At 40.3% G+C, this 25,618-nt stretch overlaps 1 protein-coding gene across 2 annotated transcripts in view; it reads right to left on the reverse strand.

The window, feature by feature from the left end:
* Positions 1-1,909: 1,909 nt before the first annotated feature.
* Positions 1,910-25,618, reverse strand: part of dph1 (diphthamide biosynthesis 1) — a 60,399-nt gene continuing 36,690 nt past the window's right edge. For both annotated transcript variants that reach the window (XM_044202122.1, XM_044202124.1), the window contains exons 5-12: positions 24,368-24,522; positions 22,037-22,158; positions 19,097-19,165; positions 18,237-18,393; positions 15,316-15,416; positions 9,405-9,483; positions 6,921-7,055; positions 1,910-6,542 (exon numbers count right to left, since the gene is read on the reverse strand). In XM_044202122.1, the coding sequence (XP_044058057.1) occupies positions 6,462-6,542; positions 6,921-7,055; positions 9,405-9,483; positions 15,316-15,416; positions 18,237-18,393; positions 19,097-19,165; positions 22,037-22,158; positions 24,368-24,522 (899 nt within the window). In that variant the 3' untranslated portion in view covers positions 1,910-6,461. The remainder of the gene's footprint in view (positions 6,543-6,920; positions 7,056-9,404; positions 9,484-15,315; positions 15,417-18,236; positions 18,394-19,096; positions 19,166-22,036; positions 22,159-24,367; positions 24,523-25,618) is intronic.

Consider the following 25,618-nt stretch of genomic DNA (forward strand, 5'->3'; position numbering starts at 1 on the left):
CATGACGACAACTGTTTTACTAAACATTAGTGTACGTTTAATGGAATGTTTAACTGATTTTTGTTGTTATTTTCATGAGCGCAATGGAACGTAGTAAAAAGATGACAAATTAGACACATAGGTGTAACAGAATATACAGACAATAACACAAATCAGTAAGTCGAACAATGATTTGAATTAGGTACAGATTTTTTGTTGTTTTTGTTAGTGGGAGAACTATGTATAGATAGATAGATTCATATTTACATGGGTTTCTGTGCATGTATGAAAATGTGTCGTGTATTCATGTATGCATAAGTCTGACAATGTTTTACAGATGTAATATTAATATACTGTATATTCTAACATTTATTTCAGAATAAACGGGTAAATGCCTTGTTGATAACCTTTTACAATAAAGTATACAAAACTTTGGTACCAAGGTTACAAAGTAAGAAACAAATCAGAATAATAATGATCTAAAATGATAAATAATATAACAATAAATACAATCCAGGGCTACTGAGGTTTGTTGAGAGCCTATTCCTAGATACTATGTTAAATAACTAGTACAGACCAGTAACAATTAGTCCCTATTTATGTGTGAATCTGCATGCTGACCACGGTCTAATCATTATTAGAGTAGTAGTAGTTTTTACTGGGAAAACATCATTAGCTCATGAATGACACAAGGGAGACTGCTGAAGTCACCAAAAAAGAAAATTAATTAATAATGTTCAAAGCACATTTACATTAATATTCACATCCATATGTCATATTATTAGCTAACACAGCCACACTAGATGGTTAGCTGGTAAACTGACTCGCAGTATTTTGTGGAGAGCTATGAGTCCATCACTCTCAAATGACTCATATTTCCTTCCTGCTTTTACCAACTTAATTTCTAATGGCTGTTAGTTCTTCCAGCTTTTTAACAATAAGTCAGGGGCTGTTGCTCCCAACTGAAAATTGGAGTAAATCAATACTATTAAATCTAATAATTTAGAAGTCAGTATGAATATTCACAGATATCCAGGGAGTAATCATTACATACTGGTACATTAGCATGACATAGTCTGTTCAGTTTCAGAATGTATTATATCATCCTTTACAGTATTTTGGAAGTGATGTTCACTTGGTTTTGGATAAAATAAAATGAATAGACCACAGGGGTAGTTCAGCAGGGATTTGGCAGTGGACTAAACTGCCTGAATTGTGATGCAATTGGCTGCTCCTGCTTGTTTGAAAAGTTCGATATCTCACTAGAGTTATTCAGAAACACCGCAAATATCCTACTGATTATGGGTAGTTTGTGTATAGGGCCAGTAAAATAATACAGATTACACCTTTAATTAATCATAAATTAATTGATTGCCAAGGGCTTATAAACATTTATTATTTTAAAGTGTTAACAAAAATAAGAATCTCAAGAATTTAGAAAAAAAACTAAACGTATTCGGAGACTTATATTTTCAAAAACTTCTCTCAAGTGTTTAACGGATCGCAATGGCCCTCACACCACTATTAAAAGGCAAAAAATGTTCAAGTAAAGCAGCAAATGAAAATCAGTAACCCTTCAAGTTTACACATTTTAGACTTAGTCCCTTCACACTGGACTGAGTATGAAAAGACTAAATCAATTAATAAGAAACAGCAGATCACAGCATGGACGGAAAACGCTGACAATCCACGGCAGGACAGAGTGGGTTGAGGAGGAAGGTGACTTTGTGACAGCCCTGTGCTGGGGTGGCTCTTGGCCGGATGATCAGGGACAGGCTGACCTCCCACGCAGAATTAGTCATCTCTTTACACCACTTTTTTTTTTCTTCACTAAAGACTCTTACTCAACCTTCTAGCAACCTTCCTTCACATTGCTGTTTGGCCGCCCAGGCTTCTTCTCTCCCACACACACACACACAGAGTCAGCAGCCTCTAGACATAATCATTTATTGTTCAAATTTCCACAGGGATGCAGATCAAGGGGTTGTTAAATACATAGCTGTTAATTCCCAGCATTATAGGATTCTACTTAAACAAATTAACAAAGAAACACTTGGAATTAGACTAGTTTTAACATGAATACAACAGGCTGTTCTGACAAAGTTCTATTTTCTGTCTAATATTACTTGTTTCTAATGTTATATGTTTCTATATATATATATATATATATATATATATTACATAAGTAGCAAAAACATATATAACAATATAGAGATTTGTGGTACCTAGAAGCCCAATTTACTCAAGAACACGCAATTTCGGGGTTTACACATGCTGTAAAATATGTACAATAGCTAAGACAGGCTTTCTATGAATGCCTCTTCAGAAACTGTTCACTGAAATATCTAAATCATGCAGAAACAGCTTGTACACTGATAACATGCAGCTCTTCTCTCTAGGCCCTTCTTCTAAAATTGAAATTACACATGCACTGCACTGTCACATCAGACATCCATTATTATTGCCGTAGCACACTCAAAGAAATCTTTCAAACAGCATTCCTCTGCAGCAGTGCATTGATTCTCCCCCCCTCATACTTTTCCCTAAACAGTTTCTCACCCACCTACAGTATCTTGACAGATGTAAATACAGGCAAGTTAAACCAAATCAGTTGTTTTTTCTTGTGATTTCTGTTAAGTTCTAATGTAATCCAGGGGAACTGCTGAAAGAAAAACAGAGACATACAGAAAGAGAGGAGCACTGAAGACACTGAAATATAGACTTGTATTCACTCAGTTTTGGATCTTATATACATGTCCTCTACTGCCACTCCTTCCCCAGCACAGCCCAAGTCACATGTGGTATTCTGAAATCACACTCTGCCTCAAAGCAACACTGATGGGAAAAAAATGCAAAAACAAACTTGTGAAACAAATCTCCTCCTCTTCTGTTTATTTTTGTTGTAGTGCCATGAGTCATAAAAGATATTTCAACACTCGTCTCTTTTCCACCCATGCCTGATATCCCTTTTGGAATGAAAAGTCCAGTAATAATAAGAAACATATGAGAAGCAAATGAACGCTAACTATGATAAAAGCTTGGGATAATGGATTTACTTAGCGAGAGGGTAAATGTAAAGTTGCCTGACATGCAGGAAGGAGGGGGTCAGTGACAATAAAAGAGAGGAGGAGACAGCGAGAGACTGCTGTGACTCAGCCTTTTCCTTGTCAGAGAAATAAACAACTAAATACATCACGGGTGCTGACATATTTTACCTGCTTGCAGGTACCAGACAAAGCCACAGAAAAACATTAACCCTGGCAAACAGTTGATATTTACTGAAAATGTGTTATTTCAATCAACTCCTCTGCATTAGCTGATGGCTTTTGAGTCATATCACTGCTTACTGCTGTAGGCTACGCAAACAAGTGCTGGGCACCAATGGCAACCAGCTGACCATGTAGTCAGGGTTTATCGATATCACAGTGAGCAGTACGTAACCTGAGCACCTGTTGTGTTAAGCACAGGCTCAAACTGGCGGCCTCTGCAGAGTCCTAACATCCATAATAAACATGTCACAAATTCTCTACGGCGAGCCGTGCCTTCTGGACAGGAAACTGGGTGCTGATGGCAGAGGAAGTGTGATGGCAAACACATTCAGAGCAGGGAGGGTGCAGGGGAGAAGGGAAGAGATGGGATGCCAAGGAGGATGAAAGAGCGTAGTGTCAAATTCCTACCACATCTGGAAAGAATTGCACACACCAGTTACAGAAGTACACTGGGTACTTGCACTCTGCCAAGCACACTCACTCACGTACTGCCATGCCAAGCACAGGCTTTGCACATTGAAAAGTGTGTCTTAAATGCCTTACAGGACTGCAAATAAGCTATGCAAACAGTGCCACCTAGTGGTCATTCAGCTGTTGGCACAGCTGGTAATGAATCTGAGAGAACAGGCAGACTGACTGGGGTTTACATTGACTCACACAGCCTTCTGTCTGTGGCTGGCACAGTTAAAACAGATTTGTGGATCAGAGCCTCATTAACTTTCCGGTCTAACTCCTCTTTTAGTTTGCTTCCATGAGCCAAATCAAGTAACCACAATGTGCACTGAAATAGCTCCATCCAACTACTCAGAAAAAAAGATTATTAAAAAGATTTTTGCATTTGTGCAACTCCACCATTTTGTTTTTTCTCTATTTTACACAGGCAATAATTAGCTAGAAAGGTTTTTTTCACTTTAATCAGTAGCTATACTTTGTGCTCTGTGAATTACTTAATTGTTCATTATTAAAACAATAAACACTGCAGCATGTTGATAAGATCAGGCTGGGTGACATTAGACTACATAAGTATATGCAATGACAACAAACAAAAAAACAATTACGTACAGAGCCATGTTTCACTGGCATACTCTGCCATAACTTTATATTTCAATCTTGTAAAAAATGTTTAAAGAAGCAACTAAAGAGGTTAGTCTTGAAGATAGACCTGCAAAATAAGTATTCTTTGACTTTCTTTGAAGTATAGATCTTCAAATGAACAAAGATCATCTTTTTTATACTTTGCTAATCAATTATTTGGTTAATGTTTTGTATGTCTTATATTTGTTTTTGATGTACTTTTATCATGATTAATAATAGTAATGATAGTACTACTAATGGTGGAGATTATTGACATAACTGTATTATGTACTATATGTTGATTATATTGTAATTTTTCAACATGGATCTAAGTATGGAAGAATACTTGTTGCCAAGATAACAATCAGCAGGGATCCCAATAAAAAATAAGCAATGAGAGCGAGAATAGGAATAGGAACGTATGGTTCAGATAATATTTACAAACAAAAACTAAATATATTCAATCTGATCTTTATTAACTTGATTATGAATGATCTACCAAAAAGAAATACAACAAGCATCTATGTTAACATTTCATTAGTTTTGATTGTGAAAACACGTGCAGGCCTCTGCTATTGTTCTCTGTTAGGGATGTAATAAGGGCCCTATTTCACTTGAATTATGATGTTTAAATACCCATTAGTTCCATCTAAAATGGTTTAAATTCTAACCTTATCACAACTATGTCTTCCCATCGAGGACATTTTTTAAAACACATCCTCTTTTACTGATGTTCAAATCAGTAAGTAATTAATTTTTAAAGCAAAACAAATCTTTAGGCTGAGATTAAAAACGGCACACTTTAGATGGGGAGAAGACACTATTTATCAAACTTCTGCCCTCTTTCCCCCTGAGAGTATGCTAAAAAAACAAATCAAACATCAGCTGAGAGAGAGCTCTGCTGCCCAATACTTTATTCCCGACCGCCATGCATCACACTCACAAGTACTGAGCTCCTCAAAATAACAGCCACCAGTGGGACATGTGAGACACATCATGAGAAAGACGGACATCTGGCGAGACGGGATGCACCACACAGAACTCTGTTGCCAGGGAGATACGACAGTGGAAAGTAGAGGAAGGATCTGACTACAGAAGCCTAGTAGTTGTAGTCAAATAACAAAACTCACAGAAGATCATTCCCACCTGAGACAACATGCTGCAATCTGGGGAAGATTCATAAGTTCTCGGGATGAGCTGAAGCAATGGTGTGCTGTTGTCAATCACTTTCTGTTGTGGCAGCCAAACAGCAATACAGTGTTTATTTATTTATTTATTTATTGACAGACTCCTCCATCAATAAATAATGAGGATGGAGAGCAGTCGTGACTAGCACTGCACGTATCTAGGAACTCATACCCCTCAGCCTTAAAAACAGACCCATCGCTTCAGCATGGCACTGCGTTTACCAAAAAAAAACCCAACACACTCACACAAGGAGCAAGGTTCTCTTTCTGAATTATTGTTTCAGAATTTGACTAGAAAAAAGAGACAGAAACAAGGTTATATAATAATGCAATTTGTACATTTCAATAGAATACACACATACTGTCACATAGTGTACATCAAATAAAAAGTGCTTCATACAATATGTCTATGACTGTCTTTGAAACACAGCATGAAGGGCAAGTCATTTGAAGTGTCCGACAACATACAGTGCTTTATCCAAGGACGAGTGGATTGCATTTGACTGAAGTCACCCACATTAACAGACACTTTAATTCCATACAACGTGCTCAGGGTCATGTCGCACTTTTTGTCTCTTACAATCACAAAACCTGTGTCTTCATTACAGAAAGACCCACACATTTCCCCTGTGCAGGAAGAACTCCTTTCTTAGCGCAGCAGAGAGCAACTCTATTCTTGGGAATTTGACACATGAATGTGTATGAGCGCAAACACACAAGCTATTTTCTCAGTTGCATGTATTTTGAGCTAAGAACACATGCAGAAAATGTGAATAAGAGCAATGAGGGATTATTTATGGCTGGTAATCCATTTGAGGAGGGGCTGAGGGCTCTGTTTGTTGATAGATTGTCTGGACAAATACCCACTCTCCTCCTCTGGTCTGACCTCTCTCCAGCCTTTAGCAAAGGCAGAGGCACTGGTAAGCACGAAGACAGCGCTGGTCATGATGTGTTATTCCCCTTGACAGCCACAGGGGACGCACTGGTTCTGCGCACACTGCTTGGTAGAATGGGTTGGCTCCGAGCCTTGATTCTGCAAGAATGCAGTGGGATAACATTAACACTTGGAATAGTGACAGTACCTACCTCAGACAGATTAGTGGTAATATGGCTACTGTAGGGTGTAATCACCCTGCAGCAATTACCAGCACATCTCTTTTTAACATTTTATAAATAAATGAGAAAATTTATAACGCACATCAAGGTCAAGGTCACAACCATGCCTTTAAGAGAGATGTCCAGATACATGTCCTGTTGTCATTGTGCCACTGGGTGTCAGTGTGGTGACATACTGATGAAAGTCAAACACATGCTGAACACAGTGTGGTTTCACTCTTTACCAGCTATTCCCCCTCCACTCTCCCCTCTATTTCCTCTGTCATTCATTCTTTTATCTCTGGCCCCTGCTCACCTGGGTCTGTCTGCGAGTGGGCCGCACAGGTTGGTTGTCAGGGTGGTTGGGCGCCCATGGCCCCAGGCTCTGATTGGAGTAGAAGTCCATGGGGTAGACTTCCTTCCAGCCAACCTCCTGTAAAGCTACAGCTGCCTGAGAGATATAGTGAGACAGATAATCACAAATAATGGACAAACAAAAAAGAAGCTCGACAACCTAAAAGTGCAATAGCCCATCAGTCAGTGAGGCACTATGGTACACGATTCAGCTGTTTTTTCCCTGTTTATCTAGGACTGTATTTGCAGCTTTTGGGCAAACCAGCTGCAGGAAACCACAGCGTGATGAGAAGATGCAACAGACAAGACAGGTGTCATAATATTAAGCTTGGATAACAGGCACAGTTGTCATGTTATCCCTATGCAGCTGCACTGCATGACACAACAGCTGTTAGAGGAGAGCAACAGCACTTGCATGACAGTGCTGTGAAATAAGTGCAGACTGCTCCTTATGGAAGAGAGGTGCCTGTGAATATTGATTCTGAATGACAGAAAGAGCAGCTGAATGACTGAGCAGATGAATAAACAAGCGTGCTGAATGAAAGAACAAATCATTTGATTGTTCATTTATTAATCTATCCAACTGCTCATTCATCTTTCATACTATTTAGATGCCAAGACCTAACTTTGGGATCATTTAGACAATGTGTGTCGAAAAATGATGAGAAAACAAGTCATATTAATATTATAAAACTCCAAAAACAGTCATTTAACAAATTAGATAATTTAGTTCAAAGAAACATGACACATTTAGCATGAAAGGGATGAAATCTGTCTTCTAGTGGGACATAATTCATCACTGTTACACAGCTTGTGTGTAGCCTCTGTAGTTTATTTTGTTAATACGGTGTGTCCCAACACTGATAAGGTAGTGTTCTCTTACACACTGGCTGCATCTTTAAATAGAAACAGGAAAACAACACTCCCCTTAAATATGTTTTTTTAATACCTTCATATGAACAAGAAACAATAAAGGATAAAAGCAACAACAGTAGAGATAGAGACATGAACTTTCTTGGTCCAAACAAGTAATGGACATTAAGCTAATATCCAGCTATTAAAAATACAATATAAGGGTCAACCAAATTCCATAGTGTTTCCTCCTAAACAAACACTGTATACTATGTAAACTGTATACTGGGATAAATCTTTCATAGTGTTATTTTTTGCCTTTCCTTTCCCCAAACATGCATCTGCTAGAGTTTTCTTCATTTTCTCCTCTCCTCTGCCCTTATTCCACCCGCCTCTCATTTCTTTAGCCTTTATCCACTGCTCTTCTCCTCTCCCCTCTCACACCAACTGCCTCTCTCTGTGGAAGCTAGCTTCTCTTGCTAATCCCTGCTCTGACAGGAGAGCCAAGTGTGTCTTATTGACTATAAATATAACATGAGACGCACTGAAAATAAATGCTGCCCCCCCACCCCCACCCTTCTCCTTGCTCACTCCAACCTCCCATCTCGTTCCTCTTCATCTTCATTGTAAATGCCACAGTGAAAAGCACAGTGCACTGAGACGTAGAATACTCATAAGTGTGACATGGGGGTGAATTAAGACTTATCACAAACACACACAAACACACATATAGTAAGTAAGCTGCAAATTCTTTAAATGCACAGACATTTTTCCCAAATAGCTAGTGGGAGAGCAAAACGAGCTCTAACAAAAAAGGGTTTAAGAAAATAGATGCCACTTTCCTCATTACAGCGGGGCGAATTTCAGACTTCACATGCACCATTATAGACCTCAGTCAAAAACAATACAAAATAATCATCACCTTTTCTTCTAAGGTGAATGCTATCATTATTCGTAATGGGCTCATTCTGAAATGTATGTGAAGCACAAGCAGTGCACAAAGATGTGTAGTCGGAGAAAAACAGCGACCATTTCATATCACAATCCAATATTCAAGACAGCAGTTCCCCTCACAGCCATTTCACAAGGATTCAAATCAGTAGCATATCTTTGAGGAAAATCATTGAATAAATTAATAGGTGACATGAAATGCTAACCAACCAAGTCACATAGCACATAACTGCCAAAACCATCAGAAAGTTTCTAAACCAACTGCAGCGGCACACAAACAAACACTTGCTTTGAAATGGATCTTTATGGGTTGCTGACCGATCTATCTCTTACTCCCTTTAGAAAAACAAGACAGCTGCGGGGGATTGGGGGCTGTGTGGTCCTATAGCCAGTAGGGGGGGCTAGTCTTCTGCTGATGCTGTTTTTTGTGTGTGTGTGTGCTGGTGTGCTTTATAGCAGGGATAGAGGGAGAGGAAGAAGGAAGGAGGAGGAGGAGGAGTAGGTGTCCATTCCCAGCACAAGCAGGCCTTGATGGGTCCTATACAAATTCACATACAGACCTTTGTGTGTGTGCAATGCGTGAGCCTCCTCTGATAAGTGAGTGACAGCTGTGATCTTGCTGAGAGTTAAGGTGTATGTTTACCTCATATGGGGACAGAAGGGGTTTGGAGAAGGCTGAGCCCCAATCGATAGAAAGGCGTGGACAAGCGATCTGGATCCATCTGTAGGGAAGAGAAATATGTACAAATTTGTGCTCAAACGTATCGAGTGAGTGCAAATGTGTGTGTAAAACAGAAGCAGTCAGAGACCGAGCTCCTATTAGATAGGCAGGGCACATCTGCGGCTGCACACTGCATGTGGATACGTGATGCAGTGGGTTGTGCAGGGAGCCTCCCTCCACATGATCTCCAGCATCTGTTTGAGAGATTTGTCCTGATTTGCAACAGCTCTAAAGACAGCCACGGTACACTGTCTAAATGCATAGCAGCCAGTGAAAGAGGGAGGCTGAAAAGAGATGGGGAAGGTTTGTGGTGGTGGTGGTGGTGGTGGGGGGGGGGGGGGTCTGGTTGCAGAAGGCATACACAGGAAAAACAGGGAAAGAAGTGAACAGAGGTGAAAAGCGGAGAAACGCAGTGAAAGAAAAGAGGGAGAGGTTAGGTAAGTGTGAATAAAAAACCCGCACCAGCCTGGTCTCCACGGAGGTAGCCTACATAGCTGGCAGACGGGGGGGCTGTGTATGAGAGAGATGGGGAGGGGGGTGCGAAAAAAAGTGAGAGAAGGACACAGATATAGAGCGATAGGGAGAAAGAGCAATGAAGATGAAAACAGAGGGAGGGGGCTGACGAGGCACAAGAAAGAAGAGAACAGAGGCAGAAGAGAGGAGGAAGATTGGCAGGGAGAAAAGTGTTTACTCTGGAAAATGTTTGAAAGAGGGATGAGGAGGGCGTGGATGTAAACAGCTGGAGGGAAAAATGAACAATGGGAAAATCGAGATGGAGAGAAGTGGCCGGGGCTATGGGGGTTAGCTTTCGCAGATCAATGCTATCCACAGCTTCATCTCCACTGAGGGAGCAGACCATCCCTCGTCCCTAATCCTAATGATAGCGCTCCATCAGAAATATTGACAAATATGAATTGAGCTGCAGTGCATATATAAAAGCCCTGAGATAACATTAAATCCAGGTAAATGTGAATAAGAATACAACTGTTTGTGATTTAAGCAAACGAGAATAAGCTAGTACAGAAGCATAGATGGAAAACACTTGAAAGAAATAAGTTTTGTCGTAATCGCTTGAATACTTTCATGTCTATGCTACTGCCTCAAAATCCCCATCTGTCTATTCTTCATTTTCCAACTTTCACACAATTTCTCAAATGCAGAATTGATTGCAATGTTGACTCTGGCTCCACTCAGCTTTCTGTCACAGAAATATTCCACCCCCTCGGGGTAAACACATGCATTTTCTCATTTTCAAATAGCACTTTTTTTTTTTTAAATGTCTCCCCCCAAAGACTGAATTCTTATTCATCCTCCTAATTTGAGAGTCAGCTGAGTCAGAGATATTTGCACCAAGCACCAATCTCCTAAGTTTGCTGAGTTGAGATGGAGATGTGGAATCTGAAAAATGACCTTTAAGTCCATCAGCTGCTATTCATAACCTTAGCCCTTTACGTAGCCAGACACTGCACATGTATCAAAACTGGCCAAACACACAGGAAGAAGGTACGGGACGGGGGTCTGACAGTTTGCAATTGTGTGTGCACATGTATGTGGGTAGATGTGTATATGCACTGCTGTATGTATCGGTATGTGTAGAATGAGCTGAAAAGGGCTATTGAGAGGAGGGTTTGAGAAGAAATTAAGTCAGAAAACATGAAAGGGAAGGCAGAAAGGATCCCTCCTAAGGAGCAGATAGCTGACTGGCATGTGGAGCCAGAAGGGACTTTTCTAATATTAGCACAGAGACTGACTGAATGGCGCAATTCAGTAAAACGCTTGGTGTCATGCCAGGTACTGCCCCCAGAATGCGGCCCCAAATTGTATTTTCAGCCCTTATCTGGCCTTCAATCTAGACAGCACAGTAGAGATCCCACATCATGGGGTGCAGTGAAACAAAGAGAGAGCTGGAGGAAGGAAAAGAGAAAGAGGTGCACAGACAGAGGAAAAGTGGTCTTTTGTCTCTGGCAGTTGAGCCTTGTTTCACAACTTATTCCCAAGCAAAGATTAACTGAAGTAAAGAATGTATGAATACGAGTTTGACAGAAACCTTGTCTCTTCAGTCCCTCTCTAAAGGATCTGTTTCTTTTAGTAGAAAGTATAACCTTTTAACACAAAGTGACATGCAAGGATTAGAGGAGCAGGATGCAGGACTGGTGGGTACTATGCTGTAATATATAAAGGTAAAGCTGCATGACATTTAGTACTGCTATGCAATGTGAGCTCCAGCCCTGGCCTCGCTGCATTACCTGCTGTGGCCCATTACACCCTGACACTGTTAGGAGGACCTCCACCTGCATGGCTTCACTTCAATTACTCTCATAGTCTTGACCCACCAAAAGCAAGAACAATTAACCTTTTAGCACTGCAGGAAAATGAAAAATGTTCACCTTTGACGGCAAACGTAAATAAATTAAAACAAACAATTTAATTTCAATGGAGTCAAAAATTCAAACATAAAGATAAATGACTGCAATACACTGGGTGGCATTTGTGGTCTAGTTGAGATAAGTGTGTGTGGTGTGCAGATATCTGTACAATAGTTTAAAACTTGCTTGGGGAAAGCCTAATTACACACTTAAGAGCATATGCTAATGGTGTCTCTCTTTCTGTGAGTGAGTATGTGTGTGTCTAATGACAGAGAAAGCCTGGGGGTGGGCTCTGTACAGTGTGCTGTGTCGGCTAGTGCTGAGCACTAATGCCTCCTCTACCACTGCACCGTCTGTCTCTCAATCTCCCTCTCTCCTTCCATTCCTCCTTCAACACAGCTTCAAACACCTGTTGGTTTGTAATGGCATTGTAGCCTCATGAAGGATGCCTGTGTTCTTACAAACTATTCTGAGCAGTGGGGGGAAAAATAAAACGGTTGATGAATAAAGAAAGGCCAAAATATCAGCAGAAGAGATCCACTCGATGTTGTCCAATCTCACTCTGAACACTTATGATTAATGATGTAAACAATGTTGTTAGTAAGTCATATCTTCCAAAATGAACCTTTCCAATTTCATCTCTAACCTAGACTCATTAAAAAAACACTAAAAACTGTTTTTTTACATTGACAAAACCACCATGATGAATAAATGAAATGCACAAAACTCTTTTCCTCTTTGCTTCGCATTTATGCTGCACTTCTTTTAAAATGCTAGATGTTATGCATTTTATGTATTCTACTTTTTAACTATATATATGTGTGTATATCTATATCTATATATATATATGAATTATTATTATGTAGTGGATTTTATTTCCCATCTTACGTTATGCATTCCTCGTTTTTATTTTACAATATGTATGCCATTCTATCATTCTGTCTATTTTTATGTGAAGCACTCGGTGGATGTATTTTCTTTGTTGTAAAGCACTTTGAGCTGCATTTATTGTATGAAATATGCTATACAAATAAAGTTTATTATTATTATTGTTAATAAATGAAATGGTCTCCAATAGAGCTGGACTTTATTACTTTTTTGGTATCGACCGAGATGTGTCTGTAGCATCGAGTATCAAAAACTGTCAAGTACCAAAAGCTGGCATCAAATGCTTGCTCAGATTCTTATTCTTCTTAGATGAGACATTTTCTGATTTCGATAATAATTTTGTCAATTTTAGACTACTTTTTCAGACAAAGTTCTTGGATGACTGATTAGTGTTTACACTGCCTTTGTGTTCTTTTGTTAAATGGAAAAAGGGTTTTGTAAAAAAACATGTTTATATCCCTTTAGACTAGAGTAAGGTATTGGAAAAACAGTTTTAGGAACAGTAAACTCAGATATTGTGTCGGCACTAGTATTAAAATTTTTCAAACAATACCCATCCCTAGTCAACAAAACAAAGCCAAAATTATTGTTGCATTGCATTCTGATGTATATACACCTAGTTGCCCATTATCTGGGTGCACATACCTAAAAACTGATTCAGTCTACAACAGCAGCCCTGTAATCAATGCTACCTTCATGAAGGTTATAATATTCAGTTTTTATTGAAACTGTTGATGAGGTGTTGATTAAACTTTATGGTCATTTTGGAGGCTGTAGTGTGTGGTGTTACTAAATTGTATTGGGTTATACTGAGAGAAGTTTCTAATATTTTGTCCAACCCATTTGTATGAATAAAAGTGGACTAAATATTAAAAACATCTCTCACAATATTTGATTCATTACAGGGCAGTTAGTTGGATAGGTGTACCTAATAAACTGGCAACTGAGTAAAAAAGTGTATAATGCATTCCTATCTGATATAAATGCATACAATGGGCCATTTTGTATTCAAACCCTTTGTTTTCTTTGCTGAAAAGCTTTTTGTCTGTAATGAGGGTTTGTTTTGGTTGGGTGAATCGTGCCTGACTTACATAATTTCGAAGTTGCACTCATACATCAGTCTGAAGAGGAGAGCCAAAAAACAAAGAAAAAAAAAAATCGCTTTTACCATGATCGCTTGCTTTCCAAACACAGCCCCCTCAACTACCTCTGCATCTCTCTATCTCACTCTCCAACTCACTCTCAATCTCTCTCAGACCTTCTGTCCTTCTCTCACCCACTCCTCCCTCACACATCACACCTCTCATTACTCCACAGTGAGAGGCCAATCTGAGGGAGTGTGAGGAGCCTGTGTGTCTGTGTGAGTGTGATTGGAGCTGTTGCACATCAGTGTCTCACTAACCCCTTGTCCATCTTCACCTCTGTTCTTCTGGTTGGAAGTCATAAATCGGAGAAACTGCACCTTGAAGCCTGAGCACTTGATATTTCATTGAAGAAAATTGAGGAGTTTATTTTTTTGAAGACAGGAATGCTTGTTGCTGAGTTGCATAACAGTGTTAAGTGGCAGAGCACATTTCAGCACCTGCCACTGTGATTATCAGTAACATGTATTAATGACATGATCCACAAGTGCATCAATAATGTCACACTTCACCAATAATTTCACAATATGTGAAGGAATAAGTGTTTACTATAGGTGAGTGGTTCACAGTTTCCTTGGGTTCAGGAAAGGCAACATATTTTTAGACTTATGGTAAGATGATTAAAATGAAACAGAATTTGGAGGCTAAAGGTAAAAAAAAAATAAAAAGCCATCCTGAGCAACAACAAGGTTAATATATTTTTCTACTTTTCATTATATTCTGACCATATTGCAAAAGTATAGAGTGAAAAGAAAGCACTTTAATAGATAATTAAAGTATAAAATTCCTATTCCTATGCCCCGTGTGTCAAAGCTGAGGAAACTGTATCAAGCATCCAAGTTTATTACGCTGGACAATTTGTTTTTGCTATGAAGGCAAAACTATGGAATCTCACCACGACATGAATGTCAATTTTGTTTATGATGTTTGTCAGCTCCTTGTTATAGTGTATACTTGCAAATTATGCCGACTCTCCAGTTATGTGTGCAACGATGCTTACAGAATACATTTCAAATGTTGTTGATTGCAACTTTTAGTAACAGTAACAAAATTAAAATGGCAACCTTTTCACTGCGTAAGGATGAATCTTAGCCTCGGCCCACAGTGCTTCATGCATTGTGGTATGGCTCAAAAGCATCAGAGGTGTCCCCAGGGGGAATAGACCAAAATTACTTTGCAAGTGACTGAATCAGCCTTAAACCAGCTACAGCCAGAATCTAAGTAAGGTGCTTGATTTGTTTTCTACATTCATGTTCTTTAGTGAAAACTGAGTCTGGACTGGCTTTGGGAATTTGGGCGGGCTTCTGCAAAGCAAGGAGAATATGGGTCATCGTTTTTATTTCATCTACCATGGCCAAGCAGTTCCGATTCAATGCATAGCACATGTCTTAATTTGGTAGTGAGTTAGTATATGTATATGTGCATCTTAATACTCACGCATCCACATCTGGCATCAGATCCAGCTTGCTGGGGAAAATCTCAGACAGGAGCACTCGAGTGAAGGACTTGCCCAAAGATTGAAGCCTCGACTCCAGATGCTAGGGAGAAAAATAAGTCAAATAGAAAGGACCAATGGAAAAGTTTGCAATCCACACATCAAAAATTCTCTCTAGGGTTGTGAAATGCCACTATATCAAATGATAAGTTACAAACCACATAGCCCACAACTTCATACAGATACAATCCTGTAAGCATTCCAATCTAGGGCCGTCCAGAAGTTTTTGCTCTACTGTGAACAATCTCAGCAGGAAGACTATTTTATCCAGTTCTCTTTCTCTGAAGCCTCATATAGCCATCCATCTTTTTTCTGCTGCTTACCCAAGTCTACAGGGTGGTGACAGCAACTTAAGCAAGGTAACAGATTCCTCTCCTCAGTCATGTGCTCCAGCTTCTCCTGGCATTTTCAGGCCAGGTGGGATCTGGGTCTCCTTCCAGTTGGCTCTGAACGCCTCCACAGGGAAGCGTCTGGATTAGATGCCCAAACCACCTCAACTGGCTCATTTCAGAACAAAAGAGCGGCGATTCTACTCCTTAGGGATGTTCAATCTCCTCAACCTGTCACAATGTGGCCAGACACACAGTGAAGGAAACTCAGAGTCTACCCAGAGCTCAAAACTGTAGAGAGGGCAAGAATTCAGATCGAGCGCTTCCGCTTCAGACTCCCCCTTCACGAATGTCCAGCACGATGCCCACATTACGGCTGACATTGAAGCACTCCACCTGTCAATCTCATACTACATCTTACACTCATTAATAAGACCACCTGATACTTCTCCTTCACTTCGGGAAGCAATTCACTCCCAACCCAAAGGGAGGAATCCAGTGTTTTCAGGCAGAGTATCAAACCATCAGACTTAGAAGTGTTGACACTCGCAATCAGCAGTAAATCACTACAATGAACCATGGAAGTCTGACGAAGCCAACAGAACTACATCTTCAGATGCAATCCTAAATCACTAAACTGGTGTCTCTCCACTCCTTGTGTAAGACTAGAGATTATGTCCATAAAGACCATGGACCATTGTTCGACAAACTGGAGGGAATGTGCTTTGGTCCTTCTAAAACTGAGATTCAACAATTGGCTGAGCAAACAACAGTCAGAGCCTTGCCCTCCGTGACACACAGTAATATAGATGCAACCTTTTGTTTCTATAGGGAAAACTCTAACAAAGTGGTGCTCAGCAAGGGAAATATGAGTGTCCCCACAACCATCTGGCATCTTTCACTTTAGGCAACTCTGGAAAAGGAGAGTCTAACAAGGGGTTTGGCTCAAGAGTTGGTGCTGTGCATAGAGGTAAGCCCACCTATATTTTTGTAGCAAGGGTTCAGCACACCATGGCCCTTAGCTTTGCCTTACATTTCGCAATGCACCAGTCCCCTACACCACCCTGGAGGGTAGTGGGCCCACATAGAGCTGGAGCTGAATAAAGCCACTTGGGTACAATCCCAGACACCGTGCCTTGTATAACATATCAATAAATGAAACGGTTTTGCAAGTTCAGGTACACTGCTCCCTTGCTGACTCTGCCTTTGAAGTTTTGGGCATTGGTACTTGGACTAAGGTGTTATTCAGGGATGCAGAAGGAAGCCAAGGAAAGGAGGAAATCCCATAAATGTTCCTTGGGTGAGATAAAGGTACCAGTGTTGCTGATATCCACTGTCCTTGGGAGTATCATGAGACATTTCTACATATGTGCTCTTATCAGAGATAGTTCTGTACCCTTACTTAAGAGTTATCTGATACAACACTTCTTAATCTCGACAAATCGCTATGGGAGAGCTGGTGGGTCTTTTTATTCAAATCCCCTTTTTTAATCCATCCTCTCCTGCTACCTAAAATGAAACTTTCCTTCTCTGGTTGGCATTTTTACACCAATGCTAATGTCATCTTTCAAGTCTGGATATGAGCAAACAGGAGAAGTGCACCAGTATAAGTTTAAGAATGCATGGACCTCCTGTATAAGCCTAAGAATGTATATTGACTAATGAAACCTAGGTGTGGTGTGGTTTTAAACCTTTTACATCTAGCATTCAAGTGGACGTCCATGCATTCTACCATACCGCAATGTATACTAAGACATAATGATGTGAAGGCAAAGCTAATAAACAAAGTCAAACACCCAACAGTACAGAAAAACAAAAATGGGTGTGTAAAACAAAGGAGAAAGAATGAAGAGAACAATATGGAACGGGCAGTGGAGTGGAAAGCAGCAGGAGGAGCAGCTGTGAGTTAGGAGTGACCAGAGAGGGCTTCTCGGTTGATCGATTAGTAACCCCAGACAGACTCGTGTCCATGCTAACGCATGATAGCTTGTACTTGAAAAGACTGAGTTTCTCACTTATGTGTCTGCACCTAATGTATCAGCATGAGCATGCACACACATAGTATCTATGAATACGTTTTCCAGGATTATTATATTTCATCTTTTTAATTCTGTTTGCGAAATCTGAACATTTTGAGTGACAGAATTTTTCAGTTTTAATTTATGATTCAAATTCTTCATTTACTGGGATTGCATTGTGAAAAAAGCCAATGTCGATTGTTTTCAATTTTGTACAGTATTTTAAATATGTATTTATTATTGATTATTTCTCCTTTTCATTTCCTAGCAGTAACACTCCAACACAGCCAACTTTGAGGCCAACAGCAGGAACAAGGATAGGACTTTCTATGGCTGATTGGCTGCATCATCCTAAATGTGAAATAACAAGCTCCCAGTGTGAAGACTGCTTGTCTTATCAGTACTTCATGTCACCAAACCACTTGTCAGAGAAACCCGCACTGATAAATATTACAAGCCATTGCGCAAGTGACCTCAGGACATGTAGACTGTTGAAATGAGGATGGAGACTCTCACCTCCAGGACTTTGGGGCTGCCCTGCCGGCCCAGCGTGCCCAAGATCAGACCCCATCTCTGGGCCAGTCGAGCCTTGTCAATAGCCTGGAGCCTTAAGGCGCGCATGGTCTCATGGTCATAGTACTCCTTGGAGAACACCTTACAGTAGGGGTCATATCTACGAACAAACACAGACAGAAAAAGGCAAACGCATACACAGATGTGAATGGAATGTGCGCATAAACATAAAACAGACAAACCATATTACACACTATCATCTATTGTTCAGGTGTCTATCTTGAGGACAGAAATGAAGAAAAGATGAAAAAATCCAATCATGAAAAGCCATCAAGTATGACAGGAGTTAGTGTATCTTAGGAAAAATTGAGGTATTTCTGAGCATCTAATCTCCTTTTCTCCGGTACAAGGAGTTCACTTGAGATTAGAATCTTGTTTATGAGAGACCTGTGATCTGTGCAGCAGTGCATATGTCTATAACAACACAATTTCACTTTGCATACAAACAAGTCCTCATCAAAACAGAACTTCATCCTCAGATGATGACACTGCAATAAGGTGTGTGAGTGATCATGGCTGCAAGGGATTCTTTAATTTGAATAGCATTATAAAATACCTTTTCTATGTTTCAATAGGTGATCACATATGTTTTTAAATATATATTTGTAACATTGCTTACTTCTCATCTTAGTTTACCAACTTTTGCAGTCAGATTACTTAATTCCATTTACATCAGTTTCTCCCAAATTGTGTGAATAACATTAGAGCTGTAATGCTAAATGACTACAATAAACATTTTGTAGGTGATGTCAGTATATAAATTACAGAGAAATGAAAAATGGTGCCACTTTGTTTCACAATACCTGTAGGCAGGGATATCTGGGTTTGCGATCATGATTGACTCCAGGTGAAATCTTCCATCTCCCAGATAACTATAGAAAAACACCAATAATTTCAATGTTAGATGTGAAGAAAAGAAATGAAGACAAATTGTTTGTGGAAAGGTAACCCCGTCTAGACAAAATCAAAATTCAATGTGCAACCCAAGTAAATACTGGCCTATTATTCTCCAATTCTCTCCACCAGCGTTCTCTCACGCTCTCTTTTTAAATCCATTCCTCTCTGCAGCCTTTTAACAAAAGACCAAAGTGTTACCAGGCAGAAGGCCTGAGGCTGGGGTGAAGGTCCTGTCCATCTTTGCTGCCCGGGAACATGACCCCAACGATTGGAGCATGCTCTTTACAGAGAATGTAAGCCCTTACAATTAACCCAGGATCTGGTGCTGGGAATTCACTGGAGCCCGAGAGGAGGGAGAGTTCACAAACCATAAGTATGCAGGGGCATGTGAGTGCCTGAAAACACAAGGTCAGGCAGAACAGTCTTACATAAACCCCCCTCTCAGGGTCAGGCTGAGAAGAATCCTGCTGTTAGTGTGAGAGGGCTCAGGTCAGTACCCCTACTCATTACTGTACAGTCTCAGCAGGCCTTCTGAGACAGGACATGCAATTAAACCCACTAAGTGGTCAGCTTTTAGAGCAGCTTGAAACAGGCTGTGGCTGGTTTGCCATATAGGCTACCTGGAGACATGTCTAGCCAAGACTTTATTTATGTGTGTGTGTGTTGGTGTGAAAGCACACGTGTCTCACTGTGCGTGTGTGTGTCACAAATATCACTGAACAACAACACAAAATGAATCCGAGCAGAGCCTCTGTTGAACAGCTTCTCTTTGCTTAGCAACATCCAAGGCCCTCATAATTATGTTCCCAACAATAAGCCTGCTGCACTTCAGCCACAGTTGTCCTCAGCTCTCTGCAGCTTTAAGAGGCTGGTGTGCTTGACTCTAGCTCTCTCTGTGATCACAGTCCTTCCATCCATATTCTATTGTTCTTTGTAAAAATGCTTTTCTTATAATGGTAATACTATGCATGTTTGCGTTATTCAACATCGTATCTTCCCATTCACATCTTCATAATGCTCTATTACGAGCAAGAGCTGAGTAGAGGCAGCGGATAGATGTGGTGGACTGATCATTTCTTATAGCTCACTGCACTTTTTAGTTTTTAAAAATACTTTTCTTCATTATAGAAATGTGATGGACCTGGCCCTTTTTAAAGATGGGCCTCAAAGGCTAATATACCACTACTCATTCTTCATAATGCTCAAGAAGCTCAACAACACTTTCTTTGACTCATTCCTAATTAATGTAAGATAACCCAATGTTAAATATAAATGTATTGTACTATTGAAGGCCATGAACAAAACCATGCACTGTTAAAAAGAGCTTGTTCTGTGCTGCTTTTCTTGAGACAGTGTATAATCAACTGTGTCAATAACTTAATAGTAATTCACTGAGGTAAAAGTAAGCTTGTTAATAGAGGGAACTATCACTCAGTAATTAAGCTTTGGACGTAGCTGTCACAACATAATAAAACATTTCTTTTTTAGATTTATGATTAAAATTGTACACCGTTTGGAGGAGTGGGTCTCTTGCTATACCATAGAGGGAGGGAGATAAAGTCTGTATGTCGTACATGTGTATTGAATGTGTGTGTGAGGAGAGAAAGCGAGAGCGCGCGAGAGAGAGAGCGAGAGAGAGAGAGAGAGAGAGAGAGAGAGAGAGAGAGAGAGAGGCATACCAACTCTCAGGCAGCCTAATCGATTCTCTCTCCCATCACACCCCTACACACCCCCACTCACACATCAAAGACAATGAACATTGGATTAGTAGGTGAAGCACACCCTAACCCTTCCACTTCCACTTCTTTCACACATACAAAGACACACACACTAAGACACACACCACTTTTGTCTCCCATAGGGCCTGGCTTATGCATAAAGCAAAGCTTGTCCTTGTGTAGCCATTTTAATCTCATGCACTGGGAGGTTTTAATCATGTGGACTAACACTAGATGTATGCGGAACAGACATACCGGGTGATGCACCTAGACATAATTATACCTGGGGAATTACTCCTACTCACTGTGCACCACAAGGCATAGAATTCTCTCTACTGTAGAGCTGGACAAGATGTATAGACACAAAGTGGCTGTGGAGGTGTTGTTTGGTGCCTGATCTGTTACTTTGCCAGAGCACTGGCACTCCCTGTACTGCAGGGAGGATAAGCATCACAAGTCTAACATGCACAGTGTTTATAATGTTTATAATTGATGTAAAAACACTGAAGAGCTAGTCTTTTAGGACACATGCAGCTACCTAGTGGATTCATCATCTTTTTTCCCATTTAGAGGAAATGAAGGGAGAAAAAATAACTTTCCCACAAGTTGAAACTAATTTAAAGACAAATGGTGACATGTTGCACAGTTGATCAATTTTCACCATGAATGTGCTACAGTAGGTGTCATACTTTGTGAAAACAATTCTTTAAAACGTGGAAAATTGGTAAGCATGTGGATGTGTTGTGGTTGGTTTGAAACAGCCAAAATTGGCCACGTCTGTCTGGCTTGACAATTCAATGCTTTGCACAGTGTGAAGGTATTTTTAGCATTGCCGTTCTGGATCAGCATCTGGCTGTATCTGGCTGTATATAATAGCACACAGACACAGCTGTCACAGCTAGTTATGCCTGGTGTGACTGGTGTGATGTCATACTGATTATTCCTCATGTCACATGGGCGGGCATGGCAATGGCAGGGGTAATTATGGTAGCTGTGGGGGTGGGGGTTTGGATGAGTCAAGGCTGGATGGCTTTGATTATCTGGATATCTCTACTATCTAACAGGAAGAAAGGACAGGACCGGGGTTGAAACTGTGAGGTGGGAGACAGGAGGAATGAAGTTTCTTACATTATGGCATTGACATGGCGGTCCAAGCGAGGGGAGGTACAGCCCAAAATTTCTCCGGGTGACAGAGGTCGACACTGTGGGACTAACACATCATACTCTGGCTTGAGCACTGCACTCACTGCCTGCAGCATGGAGGAAGGGAGAAGGAAAGATAGTTAGGATAGTTTGGAGTAGACCTAGGTTTGGAATGGCTCTCCAAAAAGAGAGCTATGAGGTAGAGTCTTAAAGTAACGCTTGGATGACTTGTCCACATCAGTAGAAGTTGATAGCGAAACAGAAACCATGTACTAAGACCAGCAAAAAGGTTTAGATGGCCACATTTTTCTTCGTCTTGTGTTGTTTAACAGCAGATCACATCCAGTTTTAAGAGAGGTAAAGAGAGGAAGAAGTAAGGGAAAAGATAGATAACCATTGGAAACAGTAGAATAAGGCTTCCCAAACAGCGCAATGATTAAATTAAAAATTACAACAAATTAAAAAGGAGGGGAGCCACCAAACACAGGAAAATTAGAAAACTGAATATGCTAAATATGTGCACAAATACAGGAACTCAATGGCATGAAGAATGATCTTAATAAGGAATTAGAGTCTTGTTTAATCTAAACCACACATATAATCTATTTGTAATATATTTGTATATTGTTGTTTGTATTGTGTATTTTCACCTGGTCAGTCCTTATTACTTTCATTTATAATTAGTGGATTATTCAGTGGGCTACCTCCAGAGCATTACGGGTTTCAGCATGTCTTCCCTTGCGACTATTGTAAATTGTTTCTGAGTTAAATATGTTATGTTAGAGGATCACATGTGCAGTACTCTGTATCGATAGTGAAAGCATCCCATTATTGCTTTGTATTTAAGGTTTATTTTATGATTTATTTATGCTGTCACTTCCTGCTTTTTCATAAACATCTTGATGCGCCAAGCTTGAAATTAATCCAGAGTAGCTGCTGATCCAAGCCTTTTTACGGTTTGTGTTGCCATTGAGTGCCTGTATTTGTAAGAAAAAAAGAGTGAGGACATTTTATATGTTAAATATGTGCATTTAACATATAAAATGTTCTCTGACAGCTCCCCTTCTTTTTGCCTTGTATTAAAGAATAGATAACAACAGAGACAGAAGACACAGAAAATGTATGCAATTGAAACAGAAGATATGGAATATGTGTGCAGAAGGAAAAAAAGTTGAAGTAGTAGTCAAAAGGTGAAGGATTGACAGAGGGCAATGACACAACGAATGAGAAATGTCAGAACAGATTACACTGAAAATATGCCCCTAAAGTGATCCTGAATGGGTCATGCATGACACTAATGGCTAAATGTATTAATTCATAATTCTGCAAAGCACTGAGAGAGAAACTGTCTACCACATGGCATGTCATACTAACAAATTATTACAATACAAAGATGTAGATAAGAAGAATATAAACACATTAACAAGGAAAATTTTCTGAAAAGAACACTCTAATGCTTGAGAAAAATCAACTCTTTCAAACACCTACATTCATTTAAGCAAAGTGAGAAGATGAGAGAACAAACAATTACAGCAAAGTTAGTGTGCTTGGAGGTAGAAGCATAAATTGAACGATTTAAGGCTAATTTAAGGCAGTCCACAGGGAATACGGGTGAACTCCCAGCTTCTCCCGCCCATACTGTATGACCTCAACAAGCCTACACATCATAAGACATGAGTGAGATGGAGGCACGCATGCATACGATACACAACTACAGAGACATATGCACAAATATACACATGGATGCACTCAAACATCCCAACATAAAATATGACCCACATGGGCAGAGCGTGGTTTAAAAATACCGGTGGTTACATTAGTGAAGGCTCAGAGTGGTATTGGTTCAACACAGCAAATGGAAGCAGCAGAACACATTATAGAACAGAGAGGCAGCCAGTCTGGAAAAAAAAGGATGTTCAAGCTTAATACTATAGCTACTGTCACTGATTATGTAAAGAGCAGAGATGAGCACGATGCTGAACCGAGAGTTCATTCCACCTTTCAAATCCAAAATAACTGCTGCTGGATTTCTCAAACCCACACTTGAACTGAGCTTAAGTGTGGAGTGCAAGCTTGTTCATAAAAGCCAGGAACCAGAAAAGGTATACTGTACAAATGCATAGAAGTGTGTATGTGTGTGTGTGTTCCTATACTGTACATACAAAAATACTTGGGTAAAACAGAAAATGCACACAAGAACAATGATTATGTAGGTAAAGATACAGAATCACTCTACGTCAGTTCTCTCTGACGCAAAAATGGACTCATCTACATATACACAGATCACACAATCAGACAAACCCAGTGCTTAATCACCTGCAGTGCTGCCACAAACTGAATAGTGCTGACGAGTGCCAGAGATTGTCCAGGAGGGAAGTTGAACTTGACCGTGTCCAGGAAGTGTGCATTGTCCATCTGGATATCCACAAACACATACAGCATCTTAATACCTGCTGTGGAGTCTATGGGGACTGCAAGGAGACAAAGACAAAAGAAAGATGAATAATTCGCTCTGTCATGTCAGGTAAGCCTGTGGTATATTCGCTATTGATGGTGCCTTAAACATTAACACGCAGCACATGGTCAGCGTTACAGCTATAGGGGGACACAGTACATGCACATTCAGTATATAGCTCGCAGTAGGCAGCCGAGTGATATAACGGAAACTCATTCAGTGTGAATCTCCAGCACACGCAGGAACTGATGCAAAGGCCTCAATTATTTAGGGAAGGAGAGGGACACATGCAATTACTATTAATGCCATTAATTTCACAGGCCATTTACTACGCACCCGGGCCTAGGAGAGGTAGCTAGAGACGTGTTGAGTAAGATGCTGAAAAAGTAGGCGTGAGTCCAAGAAAATAGGGGGAAAGGGCACGGGTAAGAAAGAAGAATTATCATTTGCGTTGATCATCATAATTATTCTTCCTCTTGTGTTACAATTAATTTGCAGATCAAGAGCAAGGGGACTTTTTTGTTATGATTAAGCAAATGGCCCATTATGGTGCAAATGTTTTATGAGCAAGTGCAGCTCACTTGATGGCCTAGATTAAAGCAACACTGAGAGAGAGATAAGGGAGAAAAGCGTGACAAGGGGGCAGAAAACAGAGGGTGAAGAGAGAAGGGTGAACTGGGAGGGAACGACGAGCGGTGAGATATGGAAGAGAGAAGTGGAAAAAGTAACAGGATGTGTGGATGTGTTGATGTGTGTTTGAGGGTTGGGGGGTGGGTTGTCAATTAACTAGCAACAGAAGTGATGAATGGGCTCCCATCTCAGCAGAGAGGGAAGGGAAGGAGGTGGACAGGGATTTCAGCTGCAGGCCACATGCTGAGTGAGAAACCAAGGAGTTAAATATATCATGAGGCTAAAAGGGTTGGAGGAGTTGAGTAAAAAATCCAGACTGAGACTAACAGCTGTCTGTTGCTTGTTTGTAGGCACTCCTAAAACGTAAAGGGCAAAGAAAAGTGACATTGATCTGTGTTCACATTAGCATGGTAGCCTGAGAGCACTTAGATGGTGCAATTAGAGACACAGTCAATGAGATGGACAGGACTCACTTGCCTCAT

The sequence above is a fragment of the Siniperca chuatsi genome, linkage group LG7, assembly GCF_020085105.1.
Source record: "Siniperca chuatsi isolate FFG_IHB_CAS linkage group LG7, ASM2008510v1, whole genome shotgun sequence".
Taxonomy (NCBI): Eukaryota; Metazoa; Chordata; class Actinopteri; order Centrarchiformes; family Sinipercidae; genus Siniperca; species Siniperca chuatsi.